At 48.2% G+C, this 20,729-nt stretch overlaps 1 protein-coding gene across 1 annotated transcript; it reads right to left on the bottom strand.

Moving 5' to 3' along the window:
• Positions 1-952: 952 nt before the first annotated feature.
• On the bottom strand, positions 953-20,591 carry mapkapk3 (MAPK activated protein kinase 3). The gene is made up of 10 exons (XM_079242199.1): positions 20,068-20,591; positions 10,893-11,032; positions 8,369-8,433; positions 8,093-8,172; positions 7,890-8,016; positions 7,664-7,739; positions 7,436-7,560; positions 5,865-5,950; positions 5,646-5,726; positions 953-1,676 (listed from the first exon to the last, which is right to left on the bottom strand). Exons 1-10 carry the CDS (start codon positions 20,308-20,310, stop codon positions 1,521-1,523), a joined length of 1,179 nt encoding a protein of 392 aa, XP_079098325.1. The 5' UTR covers positions 20,311-20,591; the 3' UTR covers positions 953-1,520.
• Positions 20,592-20,729: the final 138 nt, after the last annotated feature.

Here is a 20,729-nt window from a genome sequence, read left to right as displayed (position 1 = left end):
CATTTCAACAGAAGTCTCATTTAAACCCTGTTTGCCCCCCGACTTGGACCCTGTATGTTGGGTTTTACCTTGGGGGATGAAAGGGTATTTCATCCATTTTTTCTTTGATGCTGCTTGAAACGACGCTTCTTGTTTCTGTGAAGATGCTTTAATGTGCTTTAATAAAGCACCATGAATCACTCTGTTGTTGTATTGTCTTGTTTAAATAAAGCTGCAAGGCAGGAAGTGGGGGAGACCGTTACGGCAGCCTGCGGCATGTAGGTGACTGGCATATGTGGCGTTATATGTGGGTTTGTCTCTAAGAAAAATCATGGCCGTCATGAGGAAGTTAAAGTTGCAACACTGTAAAATTCCATGTTTTTATTTCCTCTGAGCTGCTTCTTTAGAAACAAACAGATGCCAACTTCTGACCCCTTATTTCCAGCAGAGGAGCTTCCATCATCCCCTCACCCTAAACACTGCAGGGTCATGTGATCAAAGTGGGGGAAAGGTCTCAATCATATCTAAACATAAGAACACCGACCTTTTGGAGTTAAGCAGCACGTCAGCTGACCGCGTCCCAAATAACACTCCACTGCTGCTATTTATAGCAGGATAACAAAGCCTGAAAGGATTCAGAGGCAACACAAACTGTTTCCCAAGTTCTGCTTGTTGTCCTGCAGTCTGCACCAGAGAACAGGTAGCTGGGTTTCAACACGCTTGCTTAACTCGCTTTATTGTAAAGGGAAACTGCAGCCGATATTTACTGAAAGTGTTTCAATCAACCATCACCAGCACACTCACACACACACACACACACACACACACACACACACACTTACTTCTGAAATGTCACAACTTATCTATGTAGCTGAAGCAGCTGTTGCCTCACGGCTGCTTGTGTAAAGCGCTTTGCCCTGACAGGAGGCTTCCAGGCACCGTCATGTTCACACATTTATGAGACAAGAACCGCTTTGCAGACGGATCATTAGCTCGATTGTGACTGATTTCACTTTATTGTTTCAGTTTCACCTCCTCAGGCTGGACTGCAGGTCATCACAGAAGCAAGCGCCAGTGAGACCGTTCGCACCCAGAAAGGAAGGCAGCTGGAGAAGGACAATGACATTAAGACAAGACAGGCAATGATGAGTGTTTCACAGTCTGTTTGCGGTGTCTTTATCTGTGCACAGCTGCAAATGAGACCTGAAACATGCAATCCAGCATGAAAACACACCAACATGACCAGTACAAGTACTTCCTGTCTGCACACAGACACTTAGAATCAGGAAAGCTCTAAAAATCACATCTTTAAAATGATTAAAAGCAGATAATCCTACAGCTGAGAAGCTTCTAGCTCGGACAGGAAACGGACGACATCGTGTTGCGGAGCCGTCCAGCATCGATACGGCTGCATCGCCAACAATGTTCGAAGTTTCAGAGCGTTTATGTCGCGTCCATCTGACCTCCAACACCAGAGAACCTTTCTTCTCTGCTCTGAGCTGCTCTTGATGCCGTTGGCTTCGGTTTTTCTCCATGTGGTGCTACTGGCTTTGGCAGATGGTGGACCCCCCCTTGGCCCCCGCTGCAGCCTTCTTACGCCTCTTATTGAGCAGAGGGTTGCTGGATGTGTCGAGATCCTTGATCTTTACCTGGTCGTAGTCAACGCGCATGGTTGCTAAGGCGCTGGTCATCTCCTCCTGTAAGAGACCAGAAGAGGAAGCTGTCAGATGATTGGAACTGGACGTGTGTGTGTACATGTGTGTGTGTACATGTGTGTGTACGTGTGTGTGATGCTGAGCAGATCACACAGAATAAAACTTTCATTGTTGATGAAGTTTCGTGGCTTTTTGCTGATTCTTGGTGACCATGGAACGGAGAAGATCTGGTTTTCCGGCCGGACCGGATCGCGTCGTTTATCCGATCATTTCACCGCGGTTGTTGCTTCCAGGTCGGTTTAAACCGGTTTAAGCCGGTCCAGTCCGGTCGCACCGTCACCGGTCTTTTAGGGAACCTTCACATCAGCCTGTTTGACTGGCGTTCTGCTCCGCTTGCAGGGAACGTCACTTCGTTTGGGGACATGTGAACACGTTAAATAAATTCTGATTCAGATCAAGGAAGCCGACTCGGTCCGCCTACAAACGCAGGTCTCGGCCCGCTTCAAGCGGACCAAACACAGGGAGTGGACGACAAAGCGAAGTGCATTGTGGGTTCAGAGCACAACCTTTCCACCCATTCCAGGTTAACGCAACCAGAACAACACGCGTGTGCTAACAGACACGTCTGGACCGGGAAAACGTGGAAGTTCTGACAGAACCCTGATCAACTGGACTACTACTGTTGCCAAGACAGAATCAACCGGTGGTTAAATCCCGGCTCTTGGAAAGAAAGCTGAACTGAAGCCACGTGACGGACTGCGACGCCACACGGCTGGTCTGAAGGACGCATGTTGGGAAAAGTCTCCCATCGGCTTCTTATTTACAGTCTGTGGAAATATTTTAGTCCTCGCTGCAGAGCCGAACAGCAGCACGTTGTGTCCACATCACCGTCTTTTCACAGCTTATCACCGCAGGTTTCTTACACACCTGGTGGTCCAGAGCGAGCGTGCGCCACAGCATTCAGGTCAGTAACACTGGAAGTTTAGCACTTCTTAAGACAAAGAGTCTGGAGGCCCACGGCGTGCAGACAGGCCGACCGGGGTCACATGACCTCACAGACCTGCTGGGACTGGAAACGCAGTCTGCAGTGGATGAGGATATGGAATATATGATATGATGAGAAGGAGCTGAAACTGAAAACTACTTCTGATTCTAAACATCCTTAAAACCAAAAGTGAAAGCGGCTGAGTTCATGAGGATTCAGAAGTAAACAGTTAACTCATCTTTTAATGCTTTTAAAGATGTTTACATTGTTATGGTTCAGCAGCAACAGATGAATGCTGATGATTAAAGAAAATGACCATTAAACAATAAAAATTCCAGTTTCAAATTCTTTGTCAGAGAATCAGAAGTAGTTTTAATTTTCAACTCCTTGAACTTCCTAAGAAAATGTTCATACATCTCATTGGTCTGCAGCCATGTCGCTCCAAAACTCCCCAGCCAATCAGAATGCGCCCCTGAAAGAGCCCGCCCATGAAAAGTGTCAGAAATGAAATCAAACAATCAAGAATCAAAACCAAAGACTGTGAAGGGCAACCAAAATAGAGAGAAGAGAGAAAGAGGAAAAGGAAACTGCAAACAAACTACTCAATTTAACCAAATAAAAGCCTAATAGTTTTCATGATGATTGATCATTTTTGATTTAGAGATCATTTATTTTACTTAAGTTTTAGAAAGTTTTGGTTTTAATTGTTGTTTTTTGCTTAAGTTTGAAAAAGTTTTGCTTGGAGATTCTGAAACAAATCTGGTTCCATAGAGGAGCCGTTTAGTCGGACGCCTGTCGGTTTATCAGCGTTTTCTACGACTTGCAGCCTGTTTTTCTGACTCTGGTTGATGAAACTGGAAGTTTGTCGACTTCTGACATGTTTTAGTTTAAAGATCTGAAGCTCCTGATGAAATCTGACCCTCCTGGAAGAATTCTTCTCTCTAACGTAGCTCTGCAGCCCATCCTGCCTCAGAACTAGAGGTCTCGCTTCCTTTTACGATCCTTCACGACGCCGTGGGATCTCTGAACGTGTGACTATAGATACTAAATGTTCCTTTGGTGAGGCAGAAGAAGAATCTCTAAAGTTTTTCTAACTCCTCTCAGAAATCACCTCGATGTTTATTCCATTAAACTAAACTATGTTTGTTTTCTTACTACTAGTAGCGCTCCTCCTTCAAACATTTTCATTCAGAAAAAAACAGTTTCTCTTTTTTCAGATAGAAATAAACTCTTTAAATCTCTGAAACTCATTAGAAATTATTCTTTATTTTAATAAAAATCTGTATAAAACTCTTATTGTGGTGTATTCAGTTGTATGTTTGTTCGTGCAGGTTAACGCTGACACCTGGACTTACCTCGCTCTAGTTTATTTGTTGTTTTTGTAACAAACGTGCTCATTTTCTTCAGTTAATAAAGATAAAGATAAATAAATGAGAAGTGAAAGTAATTTAACCCCAAGCAAGCAAAGCATGATAATTAATGTCCAGGCGTGTTGGGGAGATGATGCTACTCAGCTGATTCAGTGAAAACGTGCGCGAACAACAAGCTGGACGTGACCATGTGAAGTAAAACCAGAGAAATACAGTTTGCTGATGGAAACTTTACGAGTTCAGCTGCATGTTTTTCCGGAAAGCTGGGAGAGTGTGTGTGTGTGTGTGTGTGTGTGTGTGCGTGTGGTTCAGGGATCATCACATTCAGTGTCATTGAGTGATGTTTCATGAACTTGTTCATATTTTGAGGGAACATGAACTGAACCTACGTTATTGTGAGCGGCGTTCTCACACAGTTCATCTTTACTCAGAGGGCCAGATTCTCACGCAGGTAAAACCGACTCAAACACACCTTCAACGGGCCGGACATAAAGGGGGAAATACCAAATCTGGCAACATGCGCTGCTACAGTCATACTGCATCAAATTACAAAGCATGGAGGCAAAATCCTTTTTTTTTCTTCACTAATTATTATGATTATTTTATTTATTCATGTCCATGGCCTTGGACTCCTACTGACTGGATTTATATTAATGTATTTATTAATTTATATTTTTATATTTAGGCTGAATATTGCACGCTTATGACCCAAGTTGTAGAACTTCTGTTTTTTTCTTTTGGGGTAAAAAGTCAGAAAACATACATTAGTAAAAAATTGACTCAATGAAAAGAAAAATGACAGAAAATGAAAAATTGTTTGAATGTTTTGCACGTTGAAATTTTGCCATTTGAGGTACATACTTAGTTTTCCACCTCAGCCTGGTTCCTACGTCAGATTGTTTAATTCTTTATTAATAAAAAGCTGTTCAAACAACAAGTTTTTCCTCATTTCCTTTAAAAACATCCTGTTGGAGCAGAAGCTGTCTACGAGAGTGGACTGAACGGGCTGCAACAACTGGAAAATAACGGAATTCTTATAATAGTTTGCTGCAACGTATAAAAAAATAACTTTGAACTAGTTGAATTTTGGAACAGTGAACTATGAGCTGAACTTCATTATTAAATGTGTGAAGTGGATTTTGAACTAGTTCGTGGAGAATTTGACGTTTCCCAACACTGATCACGTCACAGCTGGTAGAAAAGATCCAGCATGAACCAGGTTTGTTTAATGAACATCTTTAAAGTCTCTCCGTCTTCATCTCCCACATCTCAGCATTTATCTGGGGTTTCTGGAGGATCTTTAATCGCTGCAGGAGGACTTTGATCCGATCAAAAACTTATTATTTTATTTATTTTATTAAAGCTGCGGCGCCACGTTCACGGTCTTCATGCTCAAACCGGGTTATTTTTACGTCAGTCCCGTTGTTTCATTACGTCATGTTGACGTGTGAACGGTACGCAGCCCTGAACACGCGTACCGTGTGACACGCGTGTTCAGAGGATAACACCGCATGGAGGATGTAATTAAACAGGTTTCGGGCCTGGGCCTTGGTGTGTGTGTGTGTGTGTGTGTGTGTGTGTGTGTGTGTAGCCTGAATAAAGGGGTTGTCATGGCAACATGAGACCAGACGGGGTCGCTGTTGCTGTGCTTCTGACCTTCACGTCCTCCCACATCTCTCGGTCTTCAGTCAGGACTCTGGTTGTGTGGAGGGGAGTGGAGGGAACCACCATGGACTGCTGCAGGGCAGAAACACACACACACACACACACACACACACACACACACACACACACACACACACACACACACACGGCCAGGTGAAGGCAGCCATGGAGACGGTACAAACAGAACCAGGATGATGCGAAGAGACTCACGTTGATCCAGGGGTGGTTCATGAACTGAGTGATGGTCATTCTCTCGTTGGGGTCAGTCTTCAGCAGCTGGTGGATCAGATCTTTAGCTGACAGAGGAAAGAAGGAGACATGAGCTGCAGACGACCTGCTGGAAGAGCAGCGGGATCGTTCTAGAGAGCAGAGCTGAGGAGTTGGATGCGGTCAGAGCGAAGGACGGCAGCTGATTTACGTCTTTCCAGACGTGAAACCTGAAACCAGCATGAAGCGAGGGAAGCGAATGGGACGGGATGAGAAGTTTCTCCGATGCAGCATGAAGATAACCTCACTGAGGTTTCACCCTGATAGTATGTCAACATTGTCATATATAGATATTGTGTAGAAGCACTTTGTTTACTTTTTACGACACTTCAACACACTGCTTTACGGCAGCGCCTAACCAATCTACTGCAGTATCAGTCCCGCGCTTAGGCTGCTACATGTCTGCTGTTGAGCTTGCTCTAGTTAACCCGCCTGTTAATATATTGTGCCTTGTTCAGCCACAAATAAAGGTTATTTGTTAAACCGTTACCACTCGTCATTCTACAAACATTAGCAGGTCAAACAGGCTGCAGCCAATCAGAGCGCTGCGGTGGTTTCCTGTTTACAGAGCTGCACCTTCAGCACAAGCTCAGACATTCAGCATCATAATTCACATGATGGACAAGTTCTCTTTTCACTTTTCTGCCCACAAGGAAGGATGCAGAGAAGGGAACAGAAAACTATGCAGCTTATATGATTAAAAACACTTTTTTTCCTTCTATAAGCTGTTGTCATCTGCTTAGAGGCTAGTTAGCTTAGCCTTTAGCTGCAGGGATGTGTCACCGTTTGGTCGTTACCATAGACCGTGTAGTCTATGGTCGTTACACACTAAAAGTGTTTGATTAAAACAATGCCGTCAGGACACAGACAACTTCTGTTACTGAAGCTGATTCCCAGAGTTTTCTGATCAAAGTGAAGACTTGCAGCTTCAATTTGAAGGTTTTTACGTCAGAATCGCAGGAGAAGTTTTAACTTCCAGTTCTTTCACATGTAGCGCCTCTTTTCAAGCAACCAGAAGTCATTTAAGGTTTTAATTTGCTTTTCCCTCATTAGTCCATCATTAATGAAGCAGGTAAGAAGTCTGGGTACACACCCAGCGAGGGAAGCGACGACCCAGGGGACTTGGGTCCGCCGTCTCCCCCGCCTCCCTCGGGACACGGCTGAAGCCCTGCTGGAGGCGACGCTACACCAGGAAACTAACTCGGCGTTCCACACCGCCTCCTTCGCTGCTTTCTGATGCTCTTTGGAAAAAGTTCATCAGAGGAAGAAAAATCCCCAGAATCAGAAAAACGGTTGGTTTCAGATGGCGCTCCCTGGCGGACACTGAAAACGACGCAGTCCGGTGAGAGGATTCCCAGACCAGGCTCCACTTCTCCGTTTGCAGCCAGAGAGACGGATCTTGTTTGCTTCGGTCTACGTCTGTTTATCATGGAGCCTGCAGAACCGGTTCTGACCCGTTGTGCGTTTGACTTCCAGATCAGAGCGCTGAACTGACCGGGTTTTTTGTTTCTCACCTTCCTGCGACACCTCCGACCACTCGGGATTAGGAAACTCATACTGGCCCATCCGGATTCTCCTCTTCATCCCTGGAGAAATGGCCTGACCTGTGTTGGAGTAAAATGGAGGGAAGCCACACAACCTGCAGTCACAAACACAGTGACACGAGGGAAAAGTCACATGACGGAGCACGCCACAGCTCTAAGCTTCATCCCGAAACCCCCAGAAACACACTCAGTACTTACAGGATGTACATGATGACACCCAGAGACCACATGTCACACGACTTGTCATACTTCTCTGGACCTAAAACCTCAGGAGCTTATCAATGACAAAACACACAGGAAATACACAAGATCAGTCGGAAACTTAATGACTCCATAACCATATTTAGGTTTCTGTTCTTTCCATCCCAACAACCACAGGAATTCCTGCAAACTCGCAGTAACTCTGGGATGAGCAGCAGCTTACCCACGTAGTATGGTGTATAACAGGGGGTCTGCAGAGGGTTATGTAGCGTCGTCTCCTTCGCGAAGCCAAAGTCCGTCAGCTTCAGGACCCCATTTCTGTCTTTGTTTGTATACAGCAGGTTCTCTGGCTGGAGATGGAAGCAGAGGAAGGAAAATAAAGCAGCCAGAAGTCATCGCGTGCTTCTTCTTCTGTGTTTTGTGTACCTTGACGTCTCTGTGGGCGATGTTCATGTGATGGAGAAACTGGATGGCCGTGCCGATGTCCCTCATAATCTCTGACGCCTCTGGGAGGAAACAGAAAACACACTCTCTCAAACCAGGAGCAGTTCGGACACACCGAGGTTCCCTTCCCTCCTCCACCGTCTCTGCCGTTCTGAGACGGCTTCAGCTGCAGTTCAGTATCTCAGCGTGCGACTTACTGTGACCCTGCCCGTCTGGGACACCTGTTCTATTTGTATTTATCCTCCCTCAGGTCCTCACCTTTCTCTGTGAAGGCCTGGTCGCCTCTGGCCTGGATTCTGCTGAACAGCTCTCCTCCCTCCATGCTGGACAGAAACAGAGAAATGTGGCCAAACAGGTTTGTACAGAAGGAAACATGTGTGTTTTCATGTGTGATTCTGTCAGAATAAGATGAGATCGCTGCGTCGTGGCATGAGTGCTCGGAGCAGACGCGAAAGGAAGCGATGCAAAGTGAGGTCAAAGTGAAATCTGAAGAATGCACTGGGAGGCTTGTCTGGTTTCCACCAGGGAGGAAGATCAGTACCAGCATGTTACTGGAAAGAACTCCATGTGGGTGAAAGTAGGAGTGTTTCAGTTTGATCACATTTCTGAGAGATAAATCCTCTGCAGCTTTAACTGGACGAATAACCGGCTTCGGTCCCTGCAGAGGACGCAGAACACGCCGCCTGGTGCAGCGACTACACGGATCAGCTGAGATACGTCTCACTACGGAGGGACGGGGACAGAAAACCCTCCAGTGTCACAGAAACACTCCACTCTACGGCTGACATGTGTCTGAAAGGGTTAAAACGTCTGGAGCTGGGAGAGATGAATCACATGTTGCTCTTTTCTTGCCCACACATCACCGAGCCGACACCTGAGAATCTCCCTTTTCCTCCTCACAAAATGCTGAGCTCAGTGTTGGGTAAGAGTGGACTTTTGTGGTGACGAGACCAGCAGGTTGATGTGCTGAACGGACTGAACACACACAAGGCGCCATCGTCCTCATCTGACTCCTTCACACAGGAAACAGCAGTCACACACACACACACACAACCAAACGAAGCCGCAGCACACACAACACAAATAACTGCTGTGTGAACAAATGTGGTGAGATGTTTAAAAATGTCAGCTGGCTGCTGCACCTCGTCTGCGTTGAGATTTTTTCCAACTTCTGCAGCAGAAGCAATAAAAAGGACAAAGTTCAGATGGAAGCATGTGTCATCAGACACGGAAAAGACACGTCAGACTTTCACTAAGATCAACTTTTCATGACAATCATGTCTGGAAAGAGTCTCAACACACAGCTAGCTGTGTAAACTTGGATGAAGAGGAGCGTAAAGTCAGAAAACGTTGCATGAACTTGCTCCTCCAAACGCCGACGTCCTTCATGAAGACTTGATCTAACAGTGACCTGAGGAGTTATTTATGTGCTGGAAAACCTCGTGGGCGTGCTGCAAATCTCCACTCACTGCTGAACTTCTGCTCTTTGTCACAAAGGAAATGCAGAAAAGTGCGACCACAGCGGTCTACACACACCCACCCACACACACACACAAAGTGCTGCTGTTTGACCTTTAACTCCATGTCAGCTGCAGCCATGTCTGTGTAACATCTCCCACCTCATACCGTCATCGATGCTTTATCATCGTTCGTTCAGGAGGTTGTCTGAGATCACCACGTTGTTTCTGCTCCGTGTTTTCGTTGCATCGTCGGCCTTTAACTGGCATCTGTCGGTGCAGCGGGGGGTTGGGGGGCACTGGGGGGATTGGGGGGCAGAGGCCGCGGCTGCGATTGCGTCTGCTTTTTAAACAGTCCTGCATGAAGGCACACGGCTCTTTATCTTCATCTTCCACCGCTTATCCGGGGACGGGTCGCGGGGGCAGCAGCCTAAGCAGGGAAGCCCAGACTTCCCTCTCCCCAGCCACATTTACCAACTCTGCGGGGGGGATCCCGAGGCGTTCCCAGGCCAGCCGAGAGATATAATCCCTCCAGCGTGTCCTGGGTCTTCCCCGGGGTCTCCTCCCAGAGGAACGTGCCTGGAATACCTCACCAGGGAGGTCCAGGAGGCATCCTGACCAGATGCCCGAGCCACCTCAACTGGTTCCTCTCGATGCGGAGGAGCAGCGGCTCTACTCTGATCTCCTCCCGGATGACCGAGCTCCTCACCCTATCTCTAAGGGAGAGCCCGGCCACCCTGCGGAGGAAACTCATTTCAGCCGCCTGTATACGAGATCTCCTTCTCTCGGTCACGACCCACAGCTCATGACCATAGGTGAGGGTAGGAACGTAGATCGACCGGTAAATCGAGAGCTTCTCCTTCTGGCTCAGCTCCTTCTTCACCACGACAGACCGGCGCAGAGTCCGCATTACTGCAGACGCCGCACCGATCCGTCTCATGGATATTTAATATTATTTTTTAGTTGAAAGAAGTTTCTCTGCTTCTCTGAATCCAGCAGCAATGCGACGGAAATGATCTGCCAACAGTCTGACTGGGAGGCAGCAAACGGCTTGTTGTCCCATCGAGTCTTTTCATGCAGAAAGTAATAAAATCCCAGGACGGACGGACAGATGGACCGCCAGCTAATTATCATATGCATAAATAATACGGGACGCAGAGATTTTACAAATTTAAGCTCCTTAGTTGTACAAGCTGTAAAATAGTTTAGAAATATTTTACTTCCAGAGAAATGAAAGATGGAGAGATGATTTAAGAGGGTTTAAAGTGCAGAAAGTCAGGGTGACTGATGGATGTCAGATGCTTCTTTGTCAGAGATAAAATTACCACTCCATGATGATGAGCAGGCACTTCTTCCCATGATGCATGTTCTCATAGAGGCTCAGAATGCGAACGATGTACGGCCCCCCCGACACCCGCCAGTGAAGCTCCACCTCCCGTCTGGCTTTGGGGCTGTCGTACAGGATCTGTGCACAGAGAAATCAGGGGTTACGACTCATTCGACGTCCTCAGAAGCTGAACAAACATTTTGCATTTGATCTGGTGTCCAAAGGAGGACTCGGAGTAAGATGTAATGACACGCTTTCTGTCTCTGGAACATAAAATTACAGCGTTTTAGACTCAACTTCTCCTCATTTACTGATATTCTATCACAGCTTAACATGATTTACATGTTTTCAACAAAACAAGCTGCTAAGAGTCATTCTGTGTGTCTGATCTGCAGGAAGCTGAGATGAAAACTCAGCCATGGCACGAAGCAAACAGCTGATGAAACAAGAAAATAACTTTTATTATTCTGGAGTAACTGGATGAAGTGAATCAGAAGAATTTTAGCGCTTGGTGTGACCAACTATTAATCCTGAAAACATCAGATTCAGTCACATTCAAACCCCTAAAACAACCAGATATGACCATTACCTGCTGTCTATGAGTGACTGAATCAGAGTAGAAGAGAAGCGAAAGAGACTCCAACAGAAAAACAACTTCTGTTTATCACAGCTGCGCGTGCGTGCAAGCTGACAACATGTTTATGTTTAGCTTCCCAGGCAGCGCGAGGAGCTGACATCAGCAGGACATGTGCGCTCGTACACGTGTGCATGCACGCGCACGGAGCTGGTGCAGGACTTTGGCAGTCAGAGTGTATTTCTGGATGTGACTGTCGGACTGATTTGTTGCTGCTCACAAGGCCGGTCTGGAACACACACACCTGTGACAGACATGCCATATGAATCTGTGTTGTGCTACAGATCGGCCATGAACGCTGCCAGCAGCGAGCCGTTGGTTCGATCCCCGGCATGTCACTTCCTGCATGTTCTGTTTTCTCTGCTATGAGAGGGAAAAGGGAGAAAAGCCTCCAAACCAAGAGAAATGCTTTCAGGAATTCAGGTTCAGCCGGTTTATAGAGAATAAAGTTTCCAGAAAGTCAGCCTGGAAATGCTTCTGGTTCTGCTTCTATTCTACAGTCATTAAGACGCTTTTATGCAAAGCGACTTACATCTGAGTGAGAACAACACAAGCAGGAAATCAGACAGTAGAGGACATGGTAGGAAGGTGCTGGTGGACTCTCCAGTTGGACGCAGGTCCTTACATGAAGCTACAGGCTTTTTTTTTTGTTTACTCCCTTCCCACCCCATAATATCACCTATGTTAAAATACAAAGAATTAATACCATAAAGTTTGTTGCAAAGAACTGGACTAAGTTCTCCAACTTTTCAACAAATACAGCTATACTAAGTGTTGAAGTTCTCCTTGAAGAGCTGAGTCTTCAGCTGGGTCTTAAAAGTAGACAGGGACTCTGCAGAGCGGACAGAGTTTGGGAGATCATTCCACCATCGTGGAACAACAGAGGAGAAGAGTCTGGCTGGTGATTTAGTCCCATGTTGTGGTGGTAACACGAGGCGTCTTTCTCTGGTGGAACGTAGCTGTGGAGAGGGAGTGTAGGTCTGGATTAGGGAGTGAAGGGAGACGAGGGCCGTTTGAGGTATTGTTTAGTAAGCCAGAAGCAAAGCTTTGAATTTGATGCGTGCTGCAACCAGAAGCCAGTAAGGAGCGATTAGCAGCGGAGTGACATGAGCCAGTTTGGGTTGGTTGAAAACCAGACGCGCTGCGGCGTTCTGGATCATCTGCAGAGGTTTAACCAGCATGGAGGCAGACCTGCCAGTAGGGAATTGCAGTAATCGATGCGTAAGATGACCAGAGCCTGAACCAACAGCTGAATCGTGTGTTCTGTCAGGTACGTCTGATTCTCTTGATGTTGTAGAGAGCATATCGGCAGGTACAGGCAACTGAGGCAACATGGACCTTAAAGGTCAGCTGGTCATCCACCATGACACCCAGATTCCGGGCAGCAGGCGTAGGAACAAGTGTGATTGAGTGAAGCTTAACACTTAATTGCGGATGTAAGAAAGGATTGGCTGGGCAGACAATGAGCTCTGTCTTGGACAGGTTGAGCTGAAGGTGGCAATCCTTCATCCATGCCGAGATATCAGCAAGGCAAGCTGATATTCTCATTGAGACGGTTGTGTCATCCAGAGGAAAGGAGAGGAAAAGATGAGTGTCATCAGCATAGCAGTGATAGGAGAAGCCGTGAGAACTTATGACTGCACCGAGTGAGGAGGTGGATAGTGAAAAGAGAAGAGGGCCGAGCACCGACCCTTGAGGCTCCCCTGTTTTCATGTGAGCTGGAGAGGTAGGACGAGAACCAGGAGAGGACAGATCCAGAGATGCCAAGCTCAGAGGGTGGAGAGGAGAATCTGATGGTTCACTGTGTCAAAAGCAGCAGACAGGTCCAGAAGTATCAGGACTGAGGATTGACCAGTGGATCTGGCAAGCCGGAGGAAATCGATAACAGATAGTAGAGCAGTTTCAGTGGAATGGCCTTGCCTAAAGCCAGACTGATATGGATCAAAAAGGTTTTCATCATGGAGGAACTGCGAGATTTGACTGAAGACTGCACGCTCTAGTAGTTTAGATAAGAACGGCACCAGTGAGACCGGCCAGTAGTTTTCAACCCGGGCTGGGTCGAGTGTGGGTTTCTTCAGCAGCGGGGTGACCCGAGCTTGCTTGACAGAGGGAAAGATCCCAGATTCAAGAGAGGAGTTGATACTATGGGTCACTGCAGCTTTGATTGTAGGAGAAATGCTCTGCAGGATATCGGTAGGGACCGGATCAAGTGCACATGTGGCCTGAGACCTGCTCTGTGACGTCTTAGAACTTCAGTGAGCCATGGACTGGGTGGATTATGTCTGGCTGCTTTAGACAGCAGAAGACAGAGAGGAGCTGAGTGTTTCTGTAGCCTCATTAGCAGACAGTAAGGAGAAGTCTGAGTCAGAGGGGAGGGTAGAGTTAACCTCATCAGACAGCTGTGTGGGGCTTAGAGATCTCAGGTTTCTGCGGTAGGAAACCTTCCTCGGAGCTGCTTGAGCGCCATGAGAGAGAGGGGCTGAGAATTTGACCGGGAAGTGGTCTGAGAGGTGCAGCGGAGTGACAGACAGATCAGCTGTGGAGCACCATCATCAGGTATGTCAGAGAGTAGCATGTCCATCTCAGAGACAAAGTCATTCATATTGCCTCCTGGAGGGCGATATGTGACCAGAATGTATGTACTGGTAGGTGCTGAAACCTTTATTGCATGATATTTGAGTGCCAAGTAGGAAGCCATGGGACAGAGAGAGGTAAAGTTCCATTCTTTAGGAAGCAGGACGCCCGTTCCACCTCCTTGTCCGGTAGAGTGAGGTGTATGAGTGAAATCTGCGTTAAGGGAGAGGGCAGCTGCAGTAGCTGCTTCTGGTCATACTTCTGGCCATGCTTCTGGTTCTGGTCTTGCTTCTGGCCATGCTTCTGGTTCTGGTCTTGCTTCTGGTTCTGGTCTTGCTTCTGGTTCTGGTCTTGCTTCTGGCCATGCTTCTGGTTCTGGTCTTGCTTCTGGCCATGCTTCTGGTTCTGGTCTTGCTTCTGGTTCTGGTCTTGCTTCTGGCCATGCTTCTCACAGCTGAAGAGGAAGTGAGGAGCTGCTGAGCACTGCAGGGTGTTGAAAGTAGAAGTTGAGGATTTCCGCTGACTTAACTTGTCTGATATACTGATGTGTGTCGTGTCCTTTCTTTTCCAACCTCGCCCACTGAACTTGACTCAATCGAAGCCGTGGGCGTTTTTTTCTGTATGTGTCCTTTATGGTTTAATGAGTGCAGAGACGCTGTGGGAACTGCTTGCCTTCATTTCCTGCTCTGAAGCACAACTGGCTGCAATAAAACTGGATTAAACAGACAGAAAACACACAGGTGGGAGGCAGACGCAGGACTGGGAGCGAGGCAGCTGATCGTCTCCTGGATGATTAAACCATCAAACACATCCAGACACTTAAAGCAATCCAGTGTGTGTTAATAGAAGCTTAACACACTGAGACACATTAACCTGAAAGCCACCACTTACTTTAGAAGCTAATTACGTCTCACGACTACAAGCTCCTTCTACACACACACACACACACAGACACACACACACCTCAAATGCCCCAAGATGTTTACACTCTATTAAACATTAGTGAATGTCAGTGAGCTTTCATCAAAATCTGTTTTATCTTTACAACCGTCCAGCAATAAAGCGCTGCTCATAAAGTCTACGGCGTCTAGAAACAGCAAACAGCTGAGCAGAGGCAACAGATGATCCGACTCCTGGATGGGAATCATGGAATTCCTAAAAGCCTCTGAAGCCGGGCGTTAAAACCCTGAAAGTCCGGTAGAAAACAGTTTTCCACAACAAGTCCTGTTCTGGCAAATCCATGGTGTAACATTCAAAACGTCTCGTCTCCTGAAGCTCAACGACCTCAACACCCCAAGGTGGCTTTCCTCAACAGGCCGCGCATGTCAGGCGCCATGTGCTTTTTAGAATATGGATGTTTTCCACCTCTTTCTGTGTGTGTGTGTGTGTGTGTGTGTGTGTGTGTGTGTGTGTGTGTGTCGCCCAGCTGGCTGCTCCAGAAACATCAGAATCTGAGGTGTATAATCCAGGTGCCATAAAGTAGAGGACCTGTCTGGCAGCTGTTCCAACCATCACTAAACCAGGAGCTCTGGTCTATCTTCTGGACGGGGTACGGAACAACGGACCGGTCTAACTTCTGGACGTGGTACGGAACAACGGACCGGTCTAACTTCTGGACGGGGTACGGAACAACGGACCGGTCTAACTTCTGGACGTGGTACGGAACAACGGACCGGTCTAACTTCTGGACGTGGTACGGAACAACGGACCGGTCTAACTTCTGGACGGTGTACGGAACAACGGACCGGTCTAACTTCTGGACGGTGTACGGAACAACGGACCGGTCTAACTTCTGGACGGGGTACGGAACAACGGACCGGTCTAACTTCTGGACGGGGTACGGAACAACGGACCGGTCTAACTTCTGGACGGGGTACGGAACAACGGACCGGTCTATCTTCTGGACGGGGTACGGAACAACGGACCGGTCTAACTTCTGGACGGTGTACGGAACAACGGACCGGTCTAACTTCTGGACGGGGTACGGAACAACGGACCGGTCTAACTTCTGGACGGGGCTTTGTGCACTTCACCTTTAACCGTCCAGATGTGATTCTTTCACCTGAACACCTGCAAGGCTTTCCAGCCTCCATTCAGTCGCAGCTTCGTCGTGTTGGCAGGTGTGTGACGTGCCATGTTGCTGGATCTACCTGTGCATTTAGAACAGGTGTTTTCACCAGCAGGCTCGTCTACCTGCAGCGGAGCTCCTGGTTTTGTTCCGTACCCCGTCCAGAAGTTAGACCGGACCTTTGTTCCGTACCCCGTCCAGAAGATAGACCGGACCTTTGTTTCGTACCCCGTCCAGAAGTTAGACCGGACCTTTGTTTCGTACCCCGTCCAGAAGTTAGGCCGGACCTTTGTTTCGTACCCCGTCCAGAAGTTAGGCCGGACCTTTGTTCCGTACCCCGTCCAGAAGTTAGACCGGACCTTTGTTCCGTACCCCGTCCAGAAGTTAGACCGGACCTTTGTTCCGTACCCCGTCCAGAAGTTAGACCGGTCCGTTGTTCCGTACCCCGTCCAGAGGATAGACCGGTCCGTTGTTCCGTACCCCGTCCAGAGGATAGACCGGACCTTTGTTCCGTACCCCGTCCAGAAGTTAGACCGGACCTTTGTTCCGTACCCCGTCCAGAAGTTAGACCGGACCTTTGTTCCGTACCCCGTCCAGAAGTTAGACCGGACCTTTGTTCCGTACCCCGTCCAGAAGTTAGACCGGACCTTTGTTCCGTACCCCGTCCAGAAGTTAGACCGGACCTTTGTTCCGTACCCCGTCCAGAAGTTAGACCGGACCTTTGTTCCGTACCCCGTCCAGAAGTTAGACCGGTCCGAGTTAAAGGATGAATCTCATTACAGGGACGGTTCGCCACCAGCTGTGCTGCAAAGCAGATTAAACCTGGATCCATCCATTACACCCAGAGCTTAGAGCAACACCAGTGAGCTGAGTTGACTCTTTAAAGCGCCCCCCCCCACACACACACACGTTCCATCTATCCGTCTGCAGATGAACAAAGAAACATGAGGAAAGTTATAAATGAGCAGAAATGGCTACAGACGCCTCCTGAATCTCCATCTGATCGGCGGTCAGCCTCCTCTGTGATGCATGGCGGTCATCTGCTGATGATGATGGCGGTCCTCTCCTTCACTAAGGGGGGGCTGGACAGTGTGTGTGTGGAGAAGCACAGTTGGGCAGCTGCAGCTCAGGAGGAAGAGCAGTTGTCCTTCAATGGGTAAGTTGAGGGATCGATTCCAGGCTTCCCCTGAAATGCCAAAGTGTCCTAGGGCAAGACGCTGCCCCCTGATGTGCCTATCGGGGTATGAGTGTGTAGAATGAGTGTGTGTGTGTGAATGGGTGAATGTGACAAGTAGTGTAAAGCGCTTTGAGTGGTCTGTATGGCTAGAAAAGCGCTATAGATGTACAAGTCCATTTACCATTTCTCCAGTCACTGTTGCATGACTCAAATTCCAAAGTTTGTAATTTACCAACTTGTCCTCAGTTTGGAATGTGCAGGAAGGTAAACCCCCCCTCGGACCATGTCCAGAATCTGGAGCCAGAACTGGGAAAGCCGCCATCAGAAGGCGTCCCAGTTTAAACATCCACACATGAACTTTATCTCCTCTAAATAATCCTGCTGTTTAGATGCACAGATTCAACAATCCTCCTGGATTTAGACGGTTATTTGGAACCGCAGCTGCACAACATGTCTTCAACCCATCCGGGTTTTTGGTCCCTTACAGGAGAAGGGAATTCTCCGATCTGGATCGTGCCACGTCTGTCTGAAGCCGGGATAAAGGAACTGCAAGCTGAAAGTAAAGGTGGCCAGCACTGATTCTGAGTCGTCTCTGAAACAGATCAATCCTTTGGACACCCCTGGTTGTCCAACGCGGGTCCTCGAGGGACGATGTCCTGCAGGTTTGTGATGTTTCCAGTTCCAACACACCTGGAAACACGAATGAAGCTCTGCACCATGACTGCTCTGACTCAGGTGTGTTGGAGCAGGAAAACATGCAGCATTGTGACCCTTGAGGAGTGGAGATGGACCCCCCCCTGTCCTGAATCATGATCAGCACTCCCTTCCCTGACGCAGACGCATCCCATCAACCGCTTTAGTTTGGTAAGTTTTAATAAGATCTTTTGTTCTTGGAGTTTTATGAGCTCCAAACAGACTGTTTTTCTGTTTCCTCGTAAATAAAAGTTCAAATGTTTTCTGAGAGGAACCAAAACAAAGTTTAGCCTTCAGTTCCAGCAGGAACCACAGCTGGCTTCCCCTCCTCGCCATCACCCTGCAAAGTGCTGCGTTGCTGCTAGATATGGATGATTCGGAGCATTTCTCAGAGCGAATGAGCTAAGTAGTTTGGAGCATTTATCAACAGCTACAGTTTAGTTGGAATAAATGAAAAACTATGTGAACGTATTTACAGCGTATGGATGTTTGGTAAACAGACATTTCTGAACTTCCTGAGGATGAGATTAATGAAAGAGAGTCGCTGTGAAAAGCTCAGACATCTGAAGGGAGCTTAGCATGGCGCTGAGGGGCTTCGGTTGTCTGATGAGGATGCAACCTCGTTGTTAAGGACCCGGAGCAGCTCCAGGACTCGCTGGAGGGGTTTTATACCCTTCTGGTCTGGGATTACAGGAGCAGCTGGAGAGAGCTGCTGAGGCCAGAAACTGTTGCATCTGCTGGGGGAAGTGGAGGAGAATAGATGTAGGATGGATGGAAGACTCTCACCAAGAAACCTCCGTCCCAGACCATATCTCTCTCTCACACACACACACACACACACACACACACAGAACTCGTCTGACAAATAACTGTGAAGCCTGGGATCAGCCTGCAGCTACACAGCTCAAGCATCACCAGCATTCAGACAGACCTCTAACCAGAGCGTCCTCTGCACAACGCCTGCTACGCCACACATGGATGACTTGGATTGGCCGGAGCTGAGCGGGGCTGGGGGGGGGGGGGGGGGGGGGGGGCAGAAACATGAGATGCCAGGCTGGTCTGGGTCAAAGGCAAAGCCAAACACACACGTCTTCAGCTTTGCTGCTTCTGGGACCGTAATGTTGGTAAGCCAGCGCCAAGCTGCAACTCTTCCTACAGGTGTGAAGGAAGTTACCCGACTGGTGAACAGGTTCTGCAGGAAGGCAACGGGGAGGGTTTGTAGGGGTTCCTTTGGGTCAAACGGTGGGTTTTTATGCAGCTCCAGCCAACAGTTCAGCAGGTGTCCTCAGGTTTTCATGTCTCTATCTCTCCCTTTGCAGACAGTTGTCCACTCTGACAGACCATCAAGCATCTCTGGAAGACTTTCCATCCTCTCCCCGTTTCTCCTCCTTCCATCCAGTGACAATTCTCTGCTGCCTGTTTGGCAGCTCAGATCCAGATGGATTACTGTAAGCCTGTAAATCTCCCGCCTGAGGCCTGGTGGTGACAGGTGAGAGCCAAACGACCCGTGCACGTGTGCGTGTGTGTTTCCATCCCTCGCAGAATAAGGTGACACAACACATGTGTCTCTTTAGATAAGTGTGACCTGCTGCAGCGGCATTAACACACGGAACTGCTTCAGTTTGGTCCTTCTTCAGTCTCCAGCTCCTTCTGACCTTCAGGGACCTTCAGGGACCACATGGTGGAACTAAACATCTAGCAGAGGTGTCCAACTCCAGTCCTGGAGGGTTTTGTTGTCTCCATGCTCCAACACACCTGACCAACATTCATACATAGGTTGACGAGAAGTTGTTGGATTCATTTGATTTGAATCAGCTGCGTTGGAGCAGGGAAACAACAAAAACCTGCCGGAGACCGGCCCTCCAGGACTGGAGTTTGACCCCCCTGATGTCCATATTTCCAGACAGACAAAGACCTGATCTCATAATGGATCATCTGAACCCCATCCATCCTTGTTTGGACATTTTACCAGCAAACTGAGGACCTGGAAGAGTTCTACCTGCTGCTCCGACAGGTGACTGACTCACCTTCAGCGCGCACTTCTGTCCGCTCTTCTTGTTGAAGCACTCCAGAACTTTCCCGTTGATCCCCAAACCCAGAACCTGGCTGGAGATTTTATAATCGTCCGTCACCGCGTTGCGTTTTATCTCCAACTTGGGGAAAGGCGGCATGGCGGGGAGGGACAGGTCTTCCCCAGCGGGGGGGTCGGCCTGCGGCTCTGCAGCCGGGCTCTCGGTTCCGTTTCCCTTCCCGCTTCCATCCTGCAGCATGATCACAGACCTGTTGCCTCCAGAGGAGCTCAGGACTCCCAGCGACGCCGCTGCGCTCCGGCGCGTGCGTAAAGGAGCAGAGCACAGAGCGCGCACCAGTCAGGATCAATAAAAAGCTCCAGTCAGGATCAATAAAAAGCTCCAGTCAGGATCAATAAAAAGCTCCAGTCTGTCCTCCGTTATGAGGCGCGGAGCAGATTCTCCAGTAAAGCCAGTAAATGAGCCCAGTAGAGTAAAATAGAAGCCGCGGGACCGTCTGTGGACTCTGCTGATCCGGAGTCAGTCCCAGCTGAGTTCACATGGCCAGTCGGTGTCTCAGTTTGCCTTAGCACCGCCCTCCTGCTTTAGCACCGCCCTCCTCCTTTCTCAACCGGCTGAGCTGCTTCCTTAAAGGAGCAGGACAGAAATTCAACTGTGGA

This window comes from Telmatherina bonti (genome assembly GCF_933228915.1).
Source record: "Telmatherina bonti genome assembly, chromosome: 6".
Taxonomy (NCBI): Eukaryota; Metazoa; Chordata; class Actinopteri; order Atheriniformes; family Telmatherinidae; genus Telmatherina; species Telmatherina bonti.
Note: the sequence above shows the minus strand (reverse complement) of the source record. Positions and strands in the feature narration are given on the sequence as shown.